The sequence below is a fragment of the Falco rusticolus genome, chromosome 10, assembly GCF_015220075.1.
Source record: "Falco rusticolus isolate bFalRus1 chromosome 10, bFalRus1.pri, whole genome shotgun sequence".
NCBI classification, from domain to species: Eukaryota; Metazoa; Chordata; class Aves; order Falconiformes; family Falconidae; genus Falco; species Falco rusticolus.
Window position 1 is genome coordinate 559,603 of NC_051196.1, and position 25,368 is coordinate 584,970.

Here is a 25,368-nt window from a genome sequence, read left to right on the forward strand (position 1 = left end):
TGCCCAGCTGCTTTGATCAGCAATGAAACTGTTAACAGCACTGACAAATTATTGTCGATGGGCATTGCAGTTTAAACTTCCCCTGACAAACAGTGGCAGATCACACCTGTCAGGGCTACTGTTTAAGGCTTTCTTAGGATATATTGCTGGGTTGAATCATGCTGTGCTTCTTTTCAGGGGTTTTTTTTGGGTTAGAGAGCTGCTCTGGTTTTCTGAGCGAGAGCTGGGATCAGACAGCGTGCTGGCAGCGTGTGGGAGGTGTGTTCCATTGCCCATGTGCCCCTGGAGCAGAGGCTTTGCGTGCAGGTGTCTTCTCTGGGTCCTGCTGATCTGCAGCTTGGAGGAGTGTGGCATCCAGGAGGGGACGGGAAAGCTTCTGTGCCTGTAGCAAGCAGCGAGGATCTGGGGAAGGGGCGGTTGCTCTGAGCACAGGTGTCATGAGGGAGAGGAGAGTGGATGCTGTCTGAGAACACTGAGCACTGCGGTGAGTGTCCTTTTCTCCTCCTTCCCTGAGACTGATCCCAGCCATCCTTCTTACTTTCCTATAGCTCTCTAAAATGCTCCCTTTGCGTAGACTCTTTCTTTATGCCTTTCAGCCTCTCCTTTTTTACCTAGCCTCCTATTCTCCCCTCTCATTCCCCTCCTTTCAGTCTTCCCGTCTTTATTTCCTGTGCCTCTGAGGCTGGACGCAGTGTCATGCAAATGCAGTGGGTTCTTTGAACATGTGTAGCCTTATGTTTTGGGAACTGTTGACTGGCAGGAATTGTCTATAATGGATTTAGTAGTACCTGAAGACCCTAGTGGCATTTTTGCCTGTCTGCTCAAAAACACCAGCACTCAGCTCCCTTGAGGCTTGAAATCTGCTAGGAGCAGCTATGGCAGTGGCATTCTGTCATTTGCTTCATCAGCTGACATTTTTGGGAATGACAAAATTGCTGACAAAACGACGTTGGCCATTTCACCGCCCTCTGCTGCTGAACAACTTTGGTAACTTCTCACCTCCTAAAGGGATGGAGTCCCCTAGATATAACTGGCTTTATTAGAGCAAGCCCACATGAAAGCATGCAGCCTCCTTATGTTGTTGTTGTTGTTATTATTCAGTGGTCTGTATTGATTTGTAGTGTATTTTATTCAGCTCAACCCCTGATCAGCCCAGTTCTATTTTGTGTCTAGATTGCATGTAGAATTAGGAGTTTCAGTAGAGATTTCAAGATCAGGAGCAAATCCTCTACAAAATTAGGCTTTGCCTATGTAAACAAATTGCGCTACTTTCAACTTCCATTCTGTAACATTGATATAACCTGCCCCTAATGTGAATTCAGGTATGCCAGCATGGACATGCTTATACCAGCATAGCTTGCTTCCCCGTGGGAAAGGAGAACAAGCTATTCCAGTATAGAGCACTTTTATTTGGCTCTGACTACATCCACGCTTTCATTGTATTGGCAGAAATATACCAGCAAATAATACTTGCAATTTTACATGGGTAACTGGTACAAAATCATGTATAGAACAAGTCTTGGGCTGCAGACTGCCTCAATAACTCCTTCATGAGTGAGTGCTGAATATGCCACGTATTTATAATCTTGTCTTTGTAACTAGAGGTACAGTGGAAAAGACTTAGTGTTACTGGCATTATGTATTCACAATTAAGAAACTAAGAACTGGTCAGTGTGTTGGCTCTAAAGTTGTGACTGTGAGTCATGGCTGTAGTTTATTTTTAAATAAAGTACGTAAGACTTTATTCACTTTCAGATTGGTTGCTGACCTTTGTTTTTATTTGCAGCATATTGGCAATGTAGGAGGGCCGTGGCAGAGATGCAAGTTCCAGTAGTGCTTACTTGGAAGTGCCTTTGAGCTGGCAGGGAAACACAGAGGTGTTCCAGCAATGCTGGAAGTCTAGGTCCTGAAAAGCCGCTTGTGCCGGTGAAAAGTGAGTGCCTGGTGGCTGTGGAATACTTGGTATTTGTATTTGTGGTCATCTACCTCGGTCCTCAGCGGGGCAGAGCAGTCCAGAGATCAAGGGGCAACAGGCACAGGGAGAAACTTTAAAAAATTCCAGTCAGATACTATTATCCAGATATCATGGTTTATTGGTGGTTTTTTTCCCACTACTGCTGCTAATCGAGGTGATCAGTACGTGTCTTGTAGCAAGAACCGTGTAGGAAAGACTCCTGGTGTTCGCAGGCAAAGGAGAAGCACGTTTGTCATGGGAAACCCTTCACGTTCAGAGTGCTGGGGGAGGGCAGAGCCCCCAACAGACTGGGGTCTCCTGGAGGGGAACTGTCTTAAATTGCGCATGGCTGACAGGTGTCTGGAAACATGGGACCTAACTAAAATCTGTAGATTTTCTTCTACCACAGAGTAAAAGAATGGATATGACCCTTTTCTTCTGCAAGATAGGAAGTTATTTTAAGGCAGGTGATGGCGAGGTGAAGCAGTCTGTGGGGAGGAGAAGCTGGCGCCATTAGGGGACTGCAAAGCTTGCTAGGAGGAACGCACTTTATTGTGCTGGTGTTTGGCACAGTTATCTTGCCGGGCTGTTGAGGGAAATAAATTTTCACAGAACCTAACAGTTTCCTCCTATGAGTTACTGTCACCTCCGTCTCATTTAATTCCCACCTTTGCTTACTGTGAGTGCCGTTTCAGTGCTGGGAGTACCTTCCATTACCTCCAGACTGAGCACTGCTTTGGAAACAGCTTTCCCGACTGCAAGGGGCTCGTTTCGCAGAGCAGGGAGGAAAACTTCCTTGCCTTTTTTTCCCCAAGCTCGTTGACTCCCATGACTCTGACGATGGTGGCCGAGGTGGCCCCCTCCCCGAGCTGGGCTGGGGCTCTTGCCTGTGGCTGGGGCTGCAGCTGGGTGGTGCCAGGGCTGTCAGGGTGGCACAGGGCAGCAGTCAGTAAAACTGGCGTATTGGTGTCAAGAGCAAGCAGCTGACCTTGGACAAATCTGCCGCTAGGCTGTAACCCAGCCTAGAGTCCAGCTTGCCCTGGCCTTTGCTGCTTCCTTCTAGGAGGAAAGTGATCTGTGTTGGTCCCCTTGCTGGTTTAGATTACTTCTCTCCCTGAGCCGACTCGTGGGTTTTGCCTGCTGTGTTTGCATCGGGTGGGAGCCACAGGCTGTCAACAGCAGATCTTTCTCCTCAAAAGGTCCAGCAATGTTGGCAGTCCTGGAAGGAGAGGCAGCGGCGTCAGACAGGTCCTTGCCTGCAGTTCTTGGCAGCAAAGCTTGCAGTTGGGACGGTTTTCGTGAGATTGACAAATAGAAGCAGTATCGGGTCAGCCCTGCTCCCTCAGGAGTCCACAGAATCCATTGGTGAGCAGCTTTGAAAAGATTCTTTTTATTGTCTCGTCACCTCCACTTTTAACCACATACGAAATTGTTCATTATAAAGCACCCAGTCATCCTTACAGCAATCGCATCACTGATGTCTGTGGTGTTGCGTTGTGAGCTGCACAGGAGAGAAGTCATTAATATCCATGTTTCTACATTTCCCTAAAGATGAAGAGATGACTGCAGTGGAAGATCAGTTTTGCTGGGAAAGACACTGAGTGAGCTGACCTGATCAAGGAGAAGACATTAAACGTTACGCTCTTTAGTTTTCTCTGCTTCACTCAGACCTTAGCTGGTGTGGTCTATTGCCTTTTAGAAAATATGTTTGGGTCCAAGGACTGCCTGAGACAGTTAGAAACCCAATATGTTTTTTGAGGCAGGGGCAATTATTCATTACGTGTTTGTACAGCTCCTAGCACTTTTGGTTGCTGTGCCAACGGATTGGTAATGGCTGAGCAATAGTATTTATTACTGGCAGCTGGTAATAGCAGTCTGTGTTTATGCTCTGTAGGGGAATTTGGTATGTGCACACAGCTATGGGCTGTTAAAGGTTTTGTACCTTTTAGAAGCACCACAAAATCTGTACAGACCATCTAGCCTTCTGCCATTTTAAGTGTTTTCTTACTTCATTTCAGAGATATTTGTTTATTCCTTCCCTTGTTTCCCTCCCAAACTTTTCAAACCTTTTCCATCTGGACTCTTGTGTTTATAAACGTGTATGGAGCTTGTAGGCAACAACCACTTTCAAGCCTACTATTGTAATACAGACCAGATAGCTGCCAGAAAGCACTGTGGGCCCTCACCACCTCCTGAGGGCATTGCAGGTCTCTCTGAGATTGCCTCCCTCCTACCTGCTGGATGCCCAGCCCTGTGCTCACCACTGTAGGTCAGCATCACCCTGTGAAGGAGGCCACAGAACTTCCCTGATTTACCCAGGCTGGGCATCTGGTGCAGCACAATTGCTATTGAAGAATTTTCCTTTGTCTTGGTTTGTTTCTCTTGAAAAGTCCTAGTGTGGCAACTCTAACTCCTGTTTTGTAAGACGCACGCAGCTGAAGCCTATCACTTTTTTTCTAGTGTGAAAAAGATGAGCTGGTCAGCCATGAGCGGGCCTGAAGTCCAGCCTCATAAAAACTGTATGTCACCTTTTAACCATTCTCCTTGCCACTTCCTTTTCGTAGCAGAGATAATGGGAGTGTTTCCTGCTAACTCCTGTCTCTCTGTGATAAATTGCTGTGTTCTTTATTGGAAAGCATTGTATGGCTGCTCATAGTGCTGCGATAAAGAAAATGCTGTGAATTGGCTGCATTGTGTTTGGCTTCCTTTCAGCCAGGGCCAGTCTGGACACCGAGGACCTGATCTTCCTTCTGTGCCAGGCCTCAGCTCATGTTTGTGTGGGAAGCAGGGATTTTTTGTTTCTTTCTTTAAAGCCGCCTTTAACACTTTCGATGTTGAGCTGTTGAAAGTCAGTGTGATCTATAAATCTATAGACGGGAGTCTGCAGGTGCCGCTGGTTCTCTCTATCTCCATCTCCTCCCTCCTTTGTGGCAGTGCTGGCGCTGGTGTAGGCATCCTTGCCTTGGTGGTGTGCTGCGTGGTTAGTGCTTTCTTTACCCTCCCCAGCTGGGAACTCCCAGCTCTCCAGGCAGGGGTGCTTCAGACCCCCTTTGTATTTCCAGTGCTTGTAGCAAGGAGGGCTTGCAGCCAAGCAGTACTGTTTTGGTTCAGGTTTGGGGTTTTTTTGCCTGGATCATTCCATTCAGTGACGAAAAAAAAAAAAAAAAAAAAGCCAATGTCAGTATAGGATAGCTTTAAAGTGATAAGAAGAGTACTCCTTCTGAATTCCACAGCTTTCAGATTTGTTGCCTTTTGTCAAGAGCTGTATTGTCAGGTTTGCTGCCCAGGAGATTGGGAGCCTGGATTGTCCAGGCCCATAGCTTATGGCTGATAACTAAAAAGGAGTTTTTGTCTGGCTTATGCCCAGCACGCACACGGCTGCATCTGGTAGTGGGACAGTTGTACAAGTAGCAGAATAGTCAGTGACAAAAATATTGGGATAGTAGTATTTGAACAGGTAGGAGAAGATCAGCAAAGACAAATGCACGGTTAAATTTGTATGTCAAAGGTGTATCCGTTCACCTGCATGCCTAAAGCTCCCTCCAGCTGAATCAAAGGAAGGCACCAGTGCAAAGCCTTTGACACCATCTCCCACAGCATTCCCCTGGAGAAACTGGCTGCTCACGGCTTGGGTGGGCATACACCGAGCTGGGTAAAAAACTGGTTGGCCGGTGGAGCTAAAAAAGAGACACGGTGAATGGAGCCACATCCCACCGGTGGCCAGTCACAAGTGGTGTTCCCCAGGGCTCAGTACTGGGGCCGGTTCTGTTGAACATCTTTATCGACGATCTGGACAAGGGGATCGAGTGCACCCTCGGTCAGTTTGCAGATGACACCAAGCAAGGGAGGAGTGTTGATCCGCTGGAGGGCAGGAGGCTCTGCAGAGGGGCCTGGGCAGGCTGGACTGATGGGCCTCCACTGGAAAAGGACCTTGGGGTGTTGGCTGACAGCAGTCGGCTGCGGTGCTGGAGCCAGCAGTGTGCCCAGACAGCCAAGAAGGCCAACAGCACCCTGGCTCGTACCTGAAACTGTGGCCAGCAGGACCAGGGCAGTCATCATCCCCCTGCACTCAGCACCGGTGAGGCCGCACCTCGGATCCTGTGTTCTGGTTTGGGCCCCGCACTAGAAGAAAGACACTGGAGCGTGTCCAGAGACGGACAACGGAGCTGGGGAAGGGGCTGGAGCACCAGTCCTAGGAGGAGCAGCTGAGGGAACCGGGGCTGTTCAGCCTGGAGAGGAGGAGGCTGGGGGGGACCTTCTTGCTTTCTCCAGCTGCCTGAAAGCAGGTTGTAGAGAGGTGGGGGTCAGTCTCTTCTCCCAAGGAACAGGCCATGGGACAAGAGGAAACGGCCTCGAGTTGTGCCAGGGGAGGTTGAGATTGGGGATTAGGAAAAATATCTTCAACTGAAAGGCTGGTCAAGCACTGGAACAGGCTGCCCAGGAAGGGTGGTGGAGTCACCATCCCTGGAGGTGTTTAAAAAAACACGCAGATGCGGTGCTTAGGGACACGGTTTAGTGGTGAACTTTGCAGTGCTGCGTTTACGGCTGGACTTGATGATCTTAAAGGTCTTATCCAACCTAAATGATTCTATGATTATAAAGAGTTTATCCTGTCTCCTTGTTTTCACCAGCAAAGTCACGGATAAACTAGGAGAGAAGGAAGGACTCACGCAGGCATGAACGTTTTTTGACTTGATAACTGAGGCTGAGAGTGGGTTTTGTTGTGTGTGCTGCATCAGTCTGTGTGCTGTTTGAGTCTTTTGGGCTCATTTAACACAGCATAAATTCCACCCTAGATGCTCTTTGTGGGTTGTCTAGTTTCCTTCCTCCCACAGAGATTTTTAATTAAAAATCTAGGACCAAAATAACTGCAGCGCTATCTTTTAACTATTGTTGAAGGAAGAGCTTGATGCTCTTGTCTCTGAGAAACAGTGAAGTTTGTGTGAAAATACATGGTGTTTTAATTTCCTGCAGAATTTCAGGGGGAGTGGCTGTAGCAGGGGAGGTATAGGTGGGTGCTAAATGTAAATAACTGTACAACTGATCTTGGTGTGCTACAGCACCCAAGAGTCTGAAAAGCTGAACACGAGAAGTATCTTTTAAAAAATAGATGTACTTCCTTAAATTTTGTTGGTCTTGTTTATTCAGCCTTCCTTGCGAAGGCTCCTGAGGTTTACACAGACTGTCTGAATCGACAGAAGAAACAAGAAAGTAGAGGAGCAGAAAATTCAGCATGATTTGAGCACTGTGGGATGTGGCCATTTCTCCATTGCTTAGCTGTTCTTCAGAAGCAGATGAGCCAGGTCAGCTATAATTTAGTGGTCTTGGGGTCAGAGCCTTTGGGTGCAAGTATAGTTTGTGCTTTTCCAGGATGTCAAGGTAGAAATATACTTCTAATCTAAAAGTCTCTGCATTTAGGATATTGTCCCTTTGGTTCTTTGTGAGCATGTGTTTGGGATGGTGGATGCTCATGACATAAATAATCTGGAACTGATTGTGGAAAATCTTTGTGGAATTGAACTGCACTTCTAAGATGGTTTGTAAACACCCTTTCTTGCCATTGCCTTTGCCTTACTGCTGAAGTTCTCTGTTGAGATTGAGTCTGAAAATAGCTCAGCAAGACTTGAGATAGAGGTCTGATTTTGTTTTACTTTGTTACAAGGGGGCAATATTTCACGAACAAGGGAATAATGTCAGGGGGACGCTATCAAGCATGAAAGCAGGTCTTAAAATTAGCTTGGTATTTCCTAGTAGTTGTGTGGTGGGAGTGTATCCCCAAGGCACAGTCTTTTCTAGATTTAATTATACAAAGGCAGAGGTGGATATCATAGAAGGCCATCATTGAGACTTGCAGTCGTCTGGGTTTTTTTAAATGTCATTAAAGCTTGAAGTAAGATCCTTCCATTAAAAGGGAATATGATCTCATTATGTGATTTAGATAGTGGTATGAGGCTGTAATGATGCTTTTTAATATGTTCTTCTTAAAGAAAAATGTCGAGGCAAGAATTGACCTTGAAGATGTGGATTGCTTGCAAATGATGTAACTACACAGCTGTCCAAAGCAATGTGTTCTTGCATTGGCTTTAAATCTCCGGTGGCTTTAGCTAAAACAACTAAGTGAATTTCTTACTTACATTTCCATGTACCTGATACCATATTTCCCTCACTGCCCTGGACTTATCCCAAATCCTGTCGCTCCCTGCAAAGGGCCATGCTCCTTGGAGCCCTCCTGCCGGCAGTGGGGATGGCAGGTGCCATGCAGGGACAGGCTCCCTCTTCCCAAGGCCTATCACAGTGATTCCATCTCTAATCCCTAAGGTACCACTAGAAAAACTGGGTTATTAAAAAGGTGTTTGCTTATGTAGTCAGCTACAGTTTAAAGGATTGTATGGGAGGACATCGGAGGTTATTACTAACAATTAGCATACGTAAAAACTTCAGGGCACAGGGGGCTGTGGGATAACCGTTCTCCAAGTAGTGTGTGTACTGAGTTATGGATAATTACTGGAAGGCTTAATGTGTCAAAGGTGGATGTGGTTTACCGTTATGCAACTCATTAATACTGTTCATGGGACTCAGAGACTTGGTCCCTGAAATGCTCAGGCTTGGAGATACTGTGTTCAGTGTGCCTCAAACAAAAAACATCAGTGGTGTATGAGCTATCAGTACTAATAACTACAATAAAAAGGATGCAGAGCGCTTCAAATCTGCTTTTCAGGTGGGGATTTTTTGAGTCATCTAGCCAGTGTTTTTACCTTTGGGCCTAATATTCTTTATATTGAATTTCATAATACCGTGTCTGTGCCCGAGCCTCACACCCATGGAGGTCAAAGGGAGCATTGCCTTTTGGCTTGGGCACGTGCTGCCAAACCGCTGCAGGCTGGCCAGACGCTGTGCCCACACTTGCAGCACAAGCAGCAAGGATTCAAGGGGCGTCTGTATTGCCGGTGAGGTGTGATGATGACTTGTATCTGCTTACTTGAACAAGCTTGCTCAGTAGCAGACATCAGCATGGATTTCAGAATGATCTGCCCATGTGGTGCTTGTCTGATTTCTCAGGTATAATTTCTAGCCTGCCTTGCATGCCTTACAACTGTAGCCCACACAGTTAGCCCCACTCCAGCTAGGTAGCCCAAGGGTAATTTATGTATGTGTGCCCAAGTTGCGCTTGTACCTTAATTTTGATGTACGTATATCTCCAACAGCCTTTTGAGTTCGCTGCCAAGAAGCAGCTATGATAGCCAGATGAATCCTTGTGTCATCTATATAAAACTTTTAAAGAAGTATAAATATTTCTAGATAAACAGAAATTTAGAGGCAGAGATCTGGTTCCTGAGTTTGTTTCAAAGTGGATCCTTACTGGAATTTCTTGGCTAATGTGTTAACGAAAACTGCATCAGGAAATCAGTGGTGATCTGTGATGGCACATTTCTTCCTATACATTCCACATGTGCTTGTACATTATGTTTTGGTGGGGAGTCTGCTAATCTGCATTTTGGCTTTGTTTTCCTACCTAAAAGAATGCTAACTAGAGCTATCAGTAACAAATAATGGTAAACTTTAAATAAAAATTCTGTAAGGCGGATAAACGTTCAGTTGCTTCATGTATATTTAACAGGCGTGGTTTACCTTTTGGTCATCTTCAGTTGAATATATTAGAACATGGGATTAAAGGGCTGAAGAGGATTCAATGAAAGCACCTTACCCTTCTGCATAGATTGGTGCTTCAAGAAAATACCTTTGATGAGCTTTACTCAGTAGAGATGCCTTCAGAAATCAGGGCCTAAAGGAGTTTATGCAAAATACGATTTACTGAAAGTAAAGCGAAGGGACTAAGACAAAGGTGTGCAGGTAAGGTGCTTGTTCCTGTCTTTCACTGAGCGCTGAGGACTCTCATCCTTCTGGTAGTATGGGTAAAAGCATCAATTCTGCATGCACCTGCTGTTACTGGGGAAATAATTGATGTACTAGTTGTAATTACAGCAAGTGAGGTATGATCTATGCCATTAGCAAGGGGAAAGACCAGTGAAATTGCCAAATCAGGAGAAGCCCCTCAGTGGTAGTAGGAAATTTAATATGCTGTGTTAAATTAATAGCCTTCTGCATAACAATCAATTTACAGCTTAAAGGGCAGAGGAGGTGGATGTAAAAATCATTAAGCATTCATTTGATGACCCGCTCAATATTCTTAGTCAGAAGAAATCGCTAGCATGATGTTTACAGAGTAAATTGCAAGTGTTTTAAGACAAAAAAACACACGAGGATTGTGTATTTAATGTTTATTACAATGGCTATTTCTAAGCCATAAGCTTGCAGTGATCCTTTTCCCAAACACAACATGGCTTTAGTGATGGGCTGCTGTTTGCTCACAGATGATGTTCATCCAAACCAGAGATTATTCTAAAGATGAGGTTTTCCTACATGTCAAATAAAAATGTTTTGCCCTTTGTGACCCTACCTTCAAGTTTATTAGTCCTGAGTTAATTCGGGATCCTCAAAACAAATGGTCTGGGATGTTTTTTTCCTAGTGTAGGCATGCAGTGCCTGGTTTTGCCTGTAGTTGTTCTGTTTGTGGTCTTTGTACATAACGCTTACCGTAGAGAGAGATTTGTTCTGAGAAGATTACGCATGTAAGTGCTGATGGTGTGCCTAAAGCTGCCAATGTTCTCGTGTATACAAAGGAAACGTTAATCAAGGCATCTTACAGAGAATTAAGGGAGGAAATACTTTTGTTTCCTGATTACTACTGGCCAGTGCAGGAAAAGGCAGGCAGAGAAGCAGAAGGCAATAGAAAGAGATGGTTGTTCTCAGAGAAAGCAAGAGCAGATTGCTGGGGGTGGCTGTGGTAGGCAACTTCCACAAAACCAGCACACGAGAGGCAGCTTTAAGGACTCTGCAGGGCATGTGAGCTTTGAATTAGGTTGTAAGGATGAACTGGCCACACTCCTGAGCTTGCTAAAGCAGCTGAGAGAAATCCATCCTGTTGCATATAATCTTAATAAAGCTGTCTGTAGCTTTAGCTTTCTATAACGTTCCATTGTTGCAGTTGGGTGTCATCGGCAAACCCGTATTATTTGATTTTCGAGCCTGGACTGAGTAACATGGCATGCAGCAGAGGACATAGCATTCCTTAAACTTGGAGCACTCCCGCAGTACTAGTATTTTGGTGTTTTCAGCTGGAGTGCATGAAGGATTGAAAGAGTGGTGCTTCATCGTGCTGCTGGAGCTGGTTTGGGCTCCAGCAGAGCAGGACATGGTCTAGGGGGAACATACTGAGGACCACCCCTGGTGAGGAAAGGTCCCCTTGCCAGCAGCACAGAGAAACAGCTGACCCAAGTAGTTCTGGGAAATAGCTGACAGTTATTGTGAAGCTTCATTGCTTCAGGTTCCAGCTGACAGCATGAGAGCCCAAAACATTCAGTGTCAGCTGTACTATGTATGTTTTGCCATATCCTTAACCAAAACCATGGATGGAGTAGAGAAAAAAAATTGCCTGCGCAGGCACTTTTCACTGTATCAGGTTTTATTCACCTGTTAGTAGGGGGTTGGTTGTCCAATTACCTGTCTTATAAATAGGTGTTTTAGGAATAGCTTCCAGAAGCAGATTTCACAAGAATTTCTGAATTGATTGTAGTTCTTCAGCTGTTGTAAATCACCAGTGCACCACTGGACTATTAATTTACCTTTGCTGAGGATCTGTGCTGCTGTTTTTCCTTGTTGAATACTTAGGGCAGTAATAGCTAGAAATGTATCTGCTAACAATTTGCCTTCTCTTTTCATTCATGAAATTTTTACCTCCTCATGATTAATTGAATCAGGAAGCGTCAGTATCTTCAGATTTAGTTTTCCTTATTGATGCAGATTCTGGAGTGAATGACTGCTGTGAATACAAAATATGGTTTAATTTGATTTCTGGGAAATGGTTAGTGACCAGAAAAAGAGAAGGTTGTTTGAGACAAGCTTTGAATAAATTAAGAGCACACACATCACCACCGCCCTTCCCCTGCACAGCCTTCTGACGATATGGAACCCCTAATTAACTCCTTATAGAAATGTGCATATTTCCAATCTATTTTGAAATGCTGGAAGTGAGAGTAAGCAAACCAACCTACCCACTAGTTTGCAAAGGGTAGGGGCAGCGTAATGTCTGCACAGTGTTTAGTTTGTGGTAATTATATATCAGGAACTTAGCAGATTTAAAGATGGAACCAGGAAGATTCCATCCCCAAGAGGCTCGAGCCTGAAGCCGAAAGCTGCCCTATCTTCCCAGCAAGCACAGAAGGCACAAAATGCAGAGCAGCCATGTGAAAGGCATCGCTGCACCAACGCTGATCATCTGTAAGTGTATTAGTTGCTGCCTTCACCCAAAATGGGTCCAGTGCCAGAAGAAGAAGGTGCTGGCATTTCCCATTTGGTTTAATGGCAGCCACGAGGTTTGCTGATAAAATAATTTTTATTCTTGTCCTATTGCTCTTTCCTTGGCTGTTCCTGAAGCTGCCTGGAAGTGAAAGTCCCATTAGGCAATTGCACCCTGTTAAGTTCACCCACCGCTTTTACTGTCCTGTGTTGCATGGGGGTTTGATGCATACTCTCCTGTATTTTTCATTTTTAAAAGATAAAGTAGTCTCAAAGACAGGGTTAAGCAAGAAGTTTATTTCTTGCTGCTGAATTATTTATTCCTATTTAAGCTCTGGCTAGCAGCCCATGTTTAATAGCCCACTAGTGCTTAGAGAGCTGTGAATACAAAAGGGGCAATCCTGAAAAATACTGTTTAGTGGCTCTGTACTCTCTGTATTACCTCTCCTTCATTTTTATGATCAAAAGCACAGAATAGAAGGCCAGAAATGACCTGTACTGCAAACTTAAGGGCACTTTAATCTACCAAGATTGCTAACATCCAGAGAAATTAATGCAGTAAATTAATGCTAGAGTGAAGATTTTTTGCAATGAGATTAGCTTCCTAAGGGAGCTTATGGATTCTGCATGTTGGCATCTCCACATCAACACATGATGTCTTTCTAGGGCGATTTCCCCATCTCGTCTACCAGATTTGGAGGGAACACAGGAGCAGTGGTTGAAATTTATTGCTTTGTATTACATAAGTGGTTTGGTAAAATAATGGCAATTTTTGGCCTTCTGCAATTCTGGCCCAGTTTTGATTTTTACCTTCTTTCTATTCCCCAAGCCCCCACGGAACTGGTTTCTGTGAAGCACCTGCCATGTCCTGAAGTAGCCTCCAAAATACTGATTTAGAAGTAGATTTGAGTTTCACAACAAAGTTGCCTTCAAATCGTCCATGGAAGGTTTGAGGCTCAAAGGCACTTATGTCTAGAAGTGTTTCTTGGATGGTTGCATATTTCTTAACAAGTACTTCATCGCTAGTGAGTTTTTATGTGTTTTCTAGATAATTATGCATTAATGGTATAAAAGTAGATATAGTACAAGGCTATATTCTTCAAAACCTTCACACCCTCCTATCTCACACAGGTGATTCTGGGCAGAGGCTGGATTATTTAGGTGTCTAAAAATCCCTGTTGTGAAAAACGCTGTGCGCACTTTCCACCTTCCTGTTACATCCCTTCAGAAAATTGCCCCTGCTGTCTACTGTTCAGCATCCCCTACAACTCTCACGAACTTTGTGTAATTTGAAGCCAGTTTGGGCAGGCAGACCCTTATGGACAGACAGAACAAGGAGCTCTCTGAATAAATGAGCTAATGAAGCCTCATTTTCTTATGGATTTGTGGCTTATATTGGATGGTATTTGTTAATAGCTGGGTTCGTAGTGCTACCCTTCTTTCAGAGGGCAACAATGCAGTTTCCCTCCATTCTTTAGGCATTGATTCTCACGTAACTTTTAAGAAGCTAGTATTTTCAGGTTTTCTAACACCTGTTGGGTTGCCTTGACTTTTGCCAATGGTACAAAAGGCATTGGGTGGGAGGGAGGATAGAACAGCATACATACGGATGCAGACACATACAGAGATATCCTTTGGAAACCAAGCCAAATATTTCGCGTGTATTATAGAATCTTAATACTGTGAACTACATTTTCTCCCACCAAGAAAAAAGGTGATGTATAGAAAAACCCCAAAATACAAAAAAAGTTCTTTTCTCTGATTTTGTGCTGCACTTTGCACTGAATAAGGTGAAATCTTGTAGGCTGAGTCTGTCCATCTCAGTCTTTCTCTGAAAAAATTGCAAGGTAACCTAAAAGATGGTACAATCTTGTAGAATGAACTGCAGGCCAGCATTTCTTCTCTTTTACCCAAAGTAAAGGAGAAGTATGTTGAAGTGGTGCATACCATGTAGTGCACTCAATGAGAGGCTCTGCTGCTGTCAGAGCAGGTTCTAGTTGGAGTGAAGCCTATGACAATGCGCACGGCATAAGAGCCTGTCTGGATGAGGGTCAAATGTAGGAAGGATCTATGCCTGTGAGCTGGAGCAATGCAAGATTAGGTGACCTTTGAAAAACAGGCTGGGATGTTGGTGACGTGGTGTGTTGCGTGTGTGTGGCCGACAGACACATCGCTGCTGCTGCTTCTCTGGGAGCTTGGGTCACTGGAGGCCTTCTGACAAAAAGGATCCAGTTAAGAGGAAATTACTCAAATTGATCTTTGTGGTCAGAAAGAGGTGAGCTGCTGCCACAAGTTTATATTAAGATTTATAAGAGAATAGCGAGAGCAAATTATGGACTCAAGAAAAGGCTTTTTCCTTTGTTATGGCGCAGTGGCTTTCCCCATTGAACAAGGCATCCAGGTTTCTTGCTGTCAAGGCCATGGCTTAAATAAGCGTGAGAACAACAGAGCATCAGCACAATAACTCTGTCAGTTATCTCGTGGTTGAATAGTGTGCAATAATAGGTGAGGGAAATCAGAGCACGGCGCTCTCTGCATAGTAAATATAGCAGCAGTTGAAAGAAATTCTGTCCTGGTGCGTCTGATCTGGTATACAGCCTGCTCTTGCTCCAGTGTCTGGAGGGGGTTTGCCACCAACAGCAGTGTAAGCTGGCTGGAAGTTCTCCACTGATGTGGCTTGTGTAATTGCTGAGATGAAATGATGCTAAATGCACCCTTTCTGTTGCCCTGTCAAGAAGAGTCTCCACCATGAGAGCAGGGCGTAAGAGCTGGATGGACAGATATTTTATGTTTGTAACTTGTTCCCCAGCCTGCTTTCCACTGGATGGACCTGGGATTTCTGAACGCCTTCCTGCACAATTGGCTCGGCCTTGCTGGGTCACTGCTTTTTGGGGAGAGTATCCCACAGATTTGCTTTTGCTCCAAGCCACTTACGAGCAGTTCCAGAGGCGGAAAATTGAGATGGCCTTTCTGGGAACAAGGGCAGAAAATAGCTCAGTGTTAGCATTCCAAACAGAGCTATTTAGACCTGGATTATTTTAAAATATTTTGCTTTCAGACATGTAACTACTTGCATTTTCCTCCTTTCTCTCTTCTCTTTTTTTTAAAGTTAGCTTTTTTTAAAAAAAAATTCTCTGCACCCAGCTGTAGGCGGTCAAGAGTATCTATGCAAAAAAGGGGTTATTTACATTGCTAGATGTTAGGTACATAAGTTACCTGCTGCTTCAGAGATGTCATTGGCTGCGGTGGGAACCTGGGGACTTTTTGAGCCTGGATGTATGTTTGTAGGGCGATTTTGCTGGGCAGTCGAATTGACGGGGGGGCAGGGCAGCGGCGAGTGGAAAGCGCTGCAGCCACCCGTTCACCCAGCTGTCATCACATGCCATCAACCTGGAACAGCCTTGCGTGAGGTGCTGTGTGACGGGTTTGGCTGTGGCAGCCCCATCCAGCCTGGCGTGTCTCGGTGCTCAAATGTAAAGCCTTTCTCCCAGAGCTGTGTGAAGGTTAGGGTGAAATGCTGCTGCCGAATCTGTAGTCTTACAGCCGCTTCACTGAGGGGGCCTTGATAACACGTAGGGCTTTCGGCGAACATTCTGTCCTCAGAGCACTGCACAGACCGTAAGTCATCCTGCGTGGATGACGCAGGCCCAGCAAGGGACGTGTATCACCTTCACTTTGCAGGTGTGTGGCCTGGGGGAGTCCCATTCTCAGGCTAGCCCTGGCTGCTAGCCATTAGCCCCTTTTTGGGTGTCACAGACCCTCACATCTGATGGCTCACCTATCCCAGCACGGTGAGCTGGGTTCAGAAAGGCGTGCTGCTCAGAGTGGTTTTGGTAACCCATGCTGATTGTTGGAGTCCAGACTCGTTTAGATCAAATTAAACTCTTGGGCACTGAGGCCATCTCTTGCAGGAAAGAAGGAGCAGATTCCCTCTTGCCTTGTAAATCATTGGTAGTTTATATAGTTGATGCAGCCTGCTGTGTAAATACATTTAAAAAACCGTCAAAACCTGACACATTGGGACTGCCTTCTACAAGGATTAGCAGGGCAGGTGGAGGGGCAGAGCTCAGATAAAACCCGAGAGGAGTTTCTCTACACTGGGACATGGTCATTGTGTCCTTCCTCCTGTGCAGTGTCTCAGCTGTGAAGGCTGAGCTCCAAGAGGCCACTGTCGGTTCCCCGTTACGCTGGGGTGTTTGGGCCAGCACAGGCACCAGGGTGGTACTGGGAGCAGGAGGGGCGGGGCAGGGTGTTCTAGCCCATCATCAGCCCATTTTCAACCAAGTGCCACACAGATCACCTTGCATGCATGCTGGTCCTGCCTTCTTGAACACTGTGACTCTGGGCGACTTCTTTCCCTTTGTTTTCCTAGTAGCTTAAAAAAAGTTGGGAAAACTTGGTGTCTCTTTTCAGGAGACGTGTGCCATCCTAAAGGGGTTTTCTTACCACAATTACTGTGGTAGGTAAAGTGAGAGGAGCAGCAGACGCTGTGGTCTGTAATGCCCACCCAAAGGCTGGGTTAATGCTTCTTGCTGCTCGTAAGAGCCCTGCCTCTGGCTGCACACGGGGAGAGAGTAACGCTTGTTACTCAGAAAGGAGACAGTCATAGTATCTGTTTGTAATGGGTAAGAAAGAACTGCTTGTTGGGTGGGTATAAAAGAAACCTTTAATTCCAGCCAGGATAGTCTAATGCATTAGCCACGTGGTGGTAAAGAGCACAGTACCACCGGGCTCTTCTGCGGGGGTGCAGGGAGGCTTTGGGGTAGGCAGCTGCTGTTCTTTACCCTCACAGAGCAGCAAGGTTTATCTTAGTCATCAAACTGCAAGGCTGATCTAAATGCTATTTTAATGAAAACTAAAATTATTTATATGTGTAATTGGAAATAAGGGAGGGAGTGACACCGGTGTTATCTCTGCTTGCTGTTCTGCAGGCCTGTGCAGCTGGTCTTCCTCCATGCAGCTCAGATTAAGTGCAGTTTTTTGTGGAGATGGTGTGACTCTGCTGACACCAACGGAGTTACATGTATGAAAGAGACTCCAAAACCTAAACAATATAATAATAGTTAAAAGTGAATTTTAGCCACTGTGCTCTGGATACAAACAGTAAGTAGCTGTTATCCTAGATAGATCCTTGTAGGCAGGAGGGTGTTATACTGCCTGGAATCACCAAGGAGCAGTGTCCTGCTTCCCTGCAGTTTGCAAATACTGGGGGTCAGCAAATCAGTAATTGTAGCTTCAAACTAATAGCACTTTCTTTTTTTCCCTGCGTAGCCTTCTGGCACTCTATAAAAAGATCTGGCATGCTACATAGGATTAGGCAGCTTTGAAGCAGTGGAGTCATCCGGGTGTGAAACTTTGATTTCCTGTGTCTTGAACTGTTACTTCTATCCTTTTCAGAAAACCCCCACAGCTCATGCCATGAAGGAGGAGAACTTTCTTCGCCGCAGGTTCTCCCTCTGTCCAGCCTCGTCCACCCCGCAGAAGGTTGATCCTCGCAAGCTGACACGCAATCTGTTCTTTGGGGCCGACAATGACATCTATCCGCTCAGCCCAGGTTGGTTTCGGTGTGTCAGTGCAGAAAGTAGTGTGTCGGGTGCTTGACTGCAAGTAGGTACTTCAGTGTGCTGCTGGGAAACAGAGAGAAACGCCTTAGTGTGAGAGAGAGAGGAGCTGTTGCAGTGTAGGTGGATCGCAGACAGTGCTGCTTTTGTGGCGCTGTCTGTGGGCTTTCATTGCCATAGCTTTTCCTGGGCACGGCGGCTGGTAGAGTTAGGGTTCCTAACTGTTTGAACGCTGCGTGGCCTCACACTTAAAAAAATGACTAATGTTTTCGGTGCTTCCACTTCGAGGCACTTGATGTGTTTCACCCTAAGCATTGGACTCATTTAAGATTTACTGGCCCCAGTTGCAGATGTTTAATGGCAGGTTTCCCTGTTCAGGTTTAAAGCCCAGGATAAATATTACAAAACCAGACTTTCAGTGGTTAATGGTCTGTAAATATCTACAAGCACAACAAGTACCAGGAATCTTGGCAGGTTGTGGTAAATGGCAGATTGGCTTTATGCGTTCTCTTCGCATCTTTTTTGTTTTTAATTTCCTAGCACCCTTGCGGAGGGAAATAGAGCTCATTTCATTCTTTCAGAATTTGTTGCTCACAATAAACATTCAAGTCTTTCCTTGATTGCAGTCTGCAAACAATGCTTCCATTCCAGCCTGTAAACAAGTGCTTCAGGGAGCAGTCACGAATACGTAGAGCTGTCATTTGCAGCTGCAATTGTCAGTGCTAAATAATCAAACCTCAGAGCACCTTTGGGAGTTCTCAAAACACTGCTGTCTAGAGAAAGACCATAGCATCTGTCAAAAGGTTTCGGTGTTCATATAGATGTAACACCTGACAGACTCTCTGGGCTTTGCAGATGCAGAGCAAAACCAGGTCTGAGTTTCCTGAGCTAATTGTCTCTAAGTGCAAAGGATTCAAGGGCCTCTGACTTTGCAGGTATTTCTATTTGTGAGTGTCTGCTTCAAGGCAATGGGGAACCTATTTTCAGCAGTGTGACTAATCCCGGCTGTCACTGAGGTCACTGGAAGCTTCAGCAACCTTTTGGTAATCAATTTGAAAGCAACTTCAAATGGGACACCTGAAATCTCATACACTTCAAACCTGTAGGGACTTCTGAACAGCTAGCTGCCCATAATTACAGTCTGTACAAATGAGTGGTAAGTAACTAGCTGTTTCACTTCTGCCATCCTTGGGAGCTGGAGAGCAGATTCTTCAGGCTATAGTCACTTCCCCTTGCTTTGGGGAGATGGAGAGCCATAGCTTAGTTTGCCCATTCTTGAGTTCTTACCAGCATTTTCAGTGCTAAACAAGTTACTGACTTCCTCACAGAGCTGTGATCTTTCACAAACCAGGAAAAGGTGAGAGTTTCAGCATGGAGGAGGTAGCTGGAAGAGTTTGTTTCTGCCTCAGCTTCCCCCATCTCCTTGTTTCTCCTTGATCCCTGCTGGCAGCCAGACCAAACAGCCTTTGCTGGGCTGAGCAGAACAAATGCCTTGAGCTACGCTGGACCTTTTGTTCTGCTGCACAGTTCTCCTGAGTAACCTCCAGCACTGCCATCAGTGAGGGCAGTAGCCCTCTTTATTGCAAAGAAAAAAGAGCATAGGCAAAAGAGTTCGTAAAGGAGAGAATATCTCTTTTAAACAAACAGAAGCTACTGCTTCAGCCAGGGAATTTCTTGCAGAAGTCTGGCCTTCATATTTTTTTTAACTCCTTTCATTTCTTTTCTCTTCCCCACAGAACTGCCTTGTCTCTTTGTTTTCCTCACATTTCCCATAAGAAGTAACTGTCATTCTTCACATTCAGTGGCCGTCTCCCATGATGGGCTTTCTTTTCAGTGCTTTGTTGCTGCTTCTGCTCCCTTTCCTCTGAGCCACATGTGCTTCCCCCCCACCTTCTCCCATCGCTCTTAAGGACGTTGCTGTCACCGCAGATAAGCCACAGGTCTACACTCATAAGTTGCATCCCATATTTCTGTCCCCTATTTCTCTCTGTTATATTTTATGTGAGTTTTCAGTTTTTGAGGCTTTTCCGTTGGTCTGTGTTTTGCTGCCTGACCCCAGCAGTTTTCTTTACAAGCGCACTGGGCTGATGGTGTTGCATGGGTGCTGTGGGCAGCAAAGCCCAGTGATTTCCTGCCAGAAATGTGGTGGGTTGTGAGGTGGCTGGAGCTGCAGGTCTCACAACGTCAACACTTAGGATGAGCCCTCCAACAATGAAGGTGTGCAAGTAAATAATTCAGTGAGAAGTGAGTGACAGACTTCACACCTCAGGCAAGCTATGCTATGAAGATTCAGTTCATTGAGAGGATTTTTTTGAAGGGAACATATGGGAAATGCAGAGGGCAGTATCTGGAATAACATGTCAGACTTTTTGCCTCTTGCTTGCATAAAAAAATGCTAGTGATTCTGGTAACTAAAAGAAATTTGAGGAAGACATTTCTCTATAAAGGGAAGTTCACAAACTAGAGAGACATGAATTCATGTTCCTTGCCTGTATCTGTCTTTCACTTAGCAATAAGGAGAGAGAATCTTTTTCCATTTTCTCTTTAGGAGGGTAGGCAATTTTTGGGGGGAGTAGCTAAAAGAACTTCTAGAGAATCTCTCTTTTTGACTAGGCTGTGAGATCACACAGTGTCTTTAAATAAAAATTCAAATTAGCTTGTCTACATCCTAAGAGTTGTGCTTTCATGAACAAGGGAATTTTACTGTGATAGATTCATGGAACTAAATTTCAGTCTGGTGTACACATTAGGCTATGTGGCAGATATTTACAGCAGTGACAGGTTTTATTTGCGATAATTTTGCCACACATCAGAGCCTATTTTTCATCTTGTAGTTATCCAGCTCCTTTGTCAGAAAGCCTATAAAATAACAGTTCATGCTGCATGGAGTTAATCATGATTTCCTCAATAACCCAGTAATTTTACTCCCTATTGTTACTGGTCATGCTTGCTGTCTCATCCTTTATAAAGGGGAAAAGCAAATGCACTTGTAGGATTGATGCCCAGCAGCAAACAAAAGAAAAGGAATAGTTACTGTTCTGCAAAGGAACTAAGTATTTGCTTTTCCTGTGCATGACAGTAATGGGATAAAAGAAGGTATTGATAATTCTACTCTGTAACCATAAGACTGGAGTCTTGGCACTTTTCTTCACAATGTGGTGAATGAAGGCTGTTTCCTTAAGCACCACTGATTCTCTTCCCAAAATCTTTTTCATTGTTTGGTGCAAAAATTTTTGGGCTACTTTGTGGAGGACCCTTCTTTGCATGCCCTGCTATCAGCCAGCACTTTTAAGTCAGGAGAGATTCAGCTCTATTTCTGTTGTGGGCATTACGTTTTCTTGGTCAGGGAGATAAAAACTCCAGCTTCTGTAGCCAGTTAATATTGAGCTTCTTTTAAGTTTTTATGTGGTTTCCTATTTATTTTCTCGAGGTGGCTGTGTCTGTTGTTCTCTGGGTGGGACTCCCACTTTTGGGCTTTCTGTGCACTTAAGTATGTGTGCGGGTTTTTGAGAAACTTGCACAATGAAGTTTGCTTTGCAGACAAGGGCTGGCACTGTCCTTCTGCATGGCTGCCACAAGTCTGCTTGAGAGAGACAGCAAACGGCAAAGTTAGCTCTTCTCCAAAAAACAGCCTTTCCCTTACAAGTGCCAGTAGGCTTGACGAGTGAGAAACTAGTACATGCTGCTCCATAAACATCTCACAAACACTGGTAGAAGAGTGAACAGATGCATGTTCCCGTTTTTCATAATACTGTGTGAGCGTGATGGTACAGAGCCTCAGGAACAGCGAAAATCTCATTGTTCAGATGGCAAACCCTTCTAAGTGTTTTACTGAGAAAAGGCGGAAATCTCTTACATCCAGGCTTTTTGTATGGATGCCAGCTTGAAGTTAAGCTTTCTTTAAGAAATTAGACATAATAAAGGATGGATGTGAATTCTGTTACATTAATAGGCACCATTCCCTTGGAGCGGGCAGCAGCAGCTGATTCCCATTAACTTCACTCGAACTTTCATTTCTCATACATGCGCAGAAAAAGCTCTTTGTGGGAAACCAGTGCAGCAGCCCCATGGCTTTGGGAGTTTGTTTCCAACCTTTGCTTCTGCCAAGGAGAGTGGGGGCTGTAGAGAGGAAAGTGCCATCAGAGAAAGAAAAAGTGTGGAGGTACAGGTCCTAATCCACACGCAGCTGTGCTTATGGCCATCTCACTTGTCATGGTAGTACGAGAGGACTGTCAGATACCCAGCGGCTTGCGATTTTCTCCTGCTGGTGGGCGTTAGGTTTCTGAGTGCATTATTTAGGGCGCAGTGTTTCGAGGGGAGGAGTGAAAGTTAAGAAACTAGGTTAGGATACAAGTTCCCTGTTGGTACACTGCCTTCCTGTGTGACTGCGTAGGTCCCTCCTCTGCCTCAGTTCCCCACGTGCGCAATGCTCGTGCTGTCCCTCTTCTCCCAGCCTTGGAAGCGTTTGCTTTGTGTCAGATGGCTACATGCACGTGGCAGAGCGCGGCACTATGCCATGGGTGAGAACGACATCTGAAAGCTCCACCATCCTGGGTCATCATGTGAAAAGCTGGACACCTTCTAGAGGCAGGTGTCCCACAAAGCCTTTTCTTACATTTAAGAGCTGATACACCAAGCTGCCTGTTAATGCCTGTGAAAAGGGCTTGGGTTTTGTCCTGTCTCTTAACCAGTGAAACCTTGTAGCACGGTTGCAGCTCCGGTTATAATGGGACATGCTTGTTCTCTCACGTGTCCCGTGATGGAAGTACAGAAACATGACCATGAGGATATTTTATTTTTTAGTAAGCTTCTGTGGCAGGCTTTTCTCATGATGCTTAGTTTTTTTTAAATGGCTGCTCTGAAAACTCCAGGAGACATTGTGGCTTCTGACACATCTGTGACAGCTTCTGCTGTCTTCAGGAGAATCAGGATTTTCCCTTGCTGGTTTTGGATTTGGTGATGTTTCCAAGACTGGCCCACACAATGTCTAAAAGCATTTTTAACAGTTCCCATGCCTGCAGTGTGCTACAAATGGATTATATTTCACTGTCTTGGTGGTTCTTTACTGCATCCAGTATTCTGAAGCTCTGATTGCTAACAATTTTGAGAAGAAAACTACATTGCAAATTAGCTCTTTAGTGACAAGATAGTCATTGTTATCCAATCTCATCAGATGCCATTTTCTGGCTTTTTTTGTTAATAGAAGCTCTATGCCTTCTGGTACTGTAAGGACATGATTACAGTTGGCAAAAAGAACAGAATCTGTCATTACATTTTATTGCTTGGACTAGGACTACACACACTCATACTAGTACATAATGTGTAGAATGTACTGCAGGTTCAGCGTATTTGGCTAGTGGAAATATTTCTCTATAATGATTGGAAAATGTCATAGTGTTCATAAATACTACTTGTTAATTGAAAATGTTTCTTATTTTAACAAATAACGGTCAGAATACATTGAACTTCTGCAGGGCTTTTTTTATTTTGTTTTACTGATTATGTCTAGATTATGTTCTGTCTTCTGTAATGTTTTATGATCATGGTTATGATTTGTCAAACAAAGCATGCTATCAAATGCATCTGTGTATAGTTGCCAGATACTGACCAAGGAGGATAATATATTGAATAACTGCTTATTAACTGGATTCCATTTATTATTTACATTGAATAAGTCATGGGGTTTGTAAGAAAAGAACAGACTGTAGTAACGTAATTAAAGACTGCATCATAATACAGACACAGAAGGGAGCTGATTAAGGATGCATTAAGCAACTTTATTTCTGTTTTTTCCCAGCCTTCATATGCTGGACTTTGCAACACTATGTTGGTTTACCACGAAGTTTTGAGACCTAACTTTTAAGCAGTACTTGTTGCATAGCCCACACATGTGGGTTATTTCAAGCTCTGCAGGATCCCTCTCTGTGATCCTTGTGTGCCTGCTTCTGCTCATGACAGCTTCTCTTGCTTGCTGTTAGCAGTAGCCCTTCTAAGGCCATGAGTAGCCATGGTTCTGCCCAGAATTCCTCTGTTTCTGAATCACATTTATTTGTTGCAGGAAAAGACGTGGAAGCAAACAGCCCATCAGCACTGAAGGATGAGACACCACAGACTCCAAACTCCGTTAGCAAGGTACTGTGGGATAGGCATCCATCCCTAGACTTGCTTTCATTTCTTCTCAGACTGTTATTAATCGTTCTTACTGTCTTACTTTTAAAGTCATTGAGAAATCCTCTCCCTCTGTTCCTGCAGTAACTGTGTGCGCATTTTTTGAGAGAAAGAAAATCAGTGGTTTTGCATGGTTGGGATGACAGATAAGCCCACACTTTCCCCTGACTTGATAGCACCTACTGCAGAACCCTGTTTATTTGGGCCTCATTTGGTAGTGTAATTAGATATGAATAATTACAGTTGAAAGGTTGATTTTGTCAGCAGAGGTGTCTCCTGCTGTTCCTGATCAGCAAGGCAATCATAAACCTTAATTGTTTTGGAAGAGAAAATTGTAATATTTAGTTAGTGCATAACATCTGAAACTACGAATTGAGATTCTGGGTGAGAACACTGGGAATTAGTCTTAAGAGGAGAGGAACATGAACTGACCAGCATTTCCTCAACACAGTGTTTCCATCCAGCCTGTTGTGGAGAGGTAAAACTGGATCTAAAGAGTCTGGATCTGGGTGTTCAAAACCTGGCTCTCTATCTAGAGTTACGGAGTGCCTGGGTTTGATTTCCTGTAGGGATGGAGTCAACTTTATAAATTAGATCTGGCTTTGAAGATTCATATACAGGCCTTTTTTGGCTGCAGCTCCCTAACATGTTTCTGGAGGGTAACTGGAAATAGAAGCAAGGCCTGTTAATAAATTTTTAACTGAATTTATTCAGCTATGAAGCTATAAAATGCAAATGACACCAGCTGAAATGAAAATATAACATGAAGGAAGCAGCAGCAGACAAGTGATTTCTTATAATACATGAAAATAGGCTCTGCATCTTCACATAGGTTTGGCTGTGCTTGCCTGGAACTTGCAGGTTGTTCTGCTGGGGTGCCCTGGCAGAGGTCAGCACAGGGAGAAGGTGATGAGAGGAGTGTTGGCAGTATGCAGCACAAGGGCTCGTGTACGTGTCCTTTGCTATTGCTGGGACCTGGCAAGCTGTTTTAAAGCCAGATGTTTTGTGTGCCTTACAAGGAGTGGTGTTAAATTCCCAGTTGACTTAGGAATATGAAGAAGAAGGACTTTTTCTGGACAGGACAACTCAGAGCACTGAAATGCTGTCCAAAAGGGAGTCTGATTTCTGAGATGCAGGGTGAACGTAAAGGTAGGAATGTATTTATGAGACGTATCTGGGTGAAAGCATAGCTCATCTGTGTTTTGCCCGCCTCAGGGCCTGCCTTGCTATTTACTCTCCTACAGGTGTATGTTTGAAAGAAGAAGAACCCTTGGAAGATTTGGGTGCCCAACTAGATTTCTGCCATGCTTTGTGTGCACCTGGGAGGTG

At 44.7% G+C, this 25,368-nt stretch overlaps 1 protein-coding gene across 3 annotated transcripts in view; it reads left to right on the top strand.

The window, feature by feature from the left end:
- OSBPL5 (oxysterol binding protein like 5) overlaps window positions 1-25,368 on the top strand; it is a 184,237-nt gene that overhangs the window by 100,477 nt on the left and 58,392 nt on the right. For all 3 annotated transcript variants that reach the window (XM_037402494.1, XM_037402496.1, XM_037402497.1), the window contains 2 exons: window positions 17,708-17,864; window positions 23,930-24,003. In XM_037402494.1, the coding sequence (XP_037258391.1) occupies window positions 17,708-17,864; window positions 23,930-24,003 (231 nt within the window). The remainder of the gene's footprint in view (window positions 1-17,707; window positions 17,865-23,929; window positions 24,004-25,368) is intronic.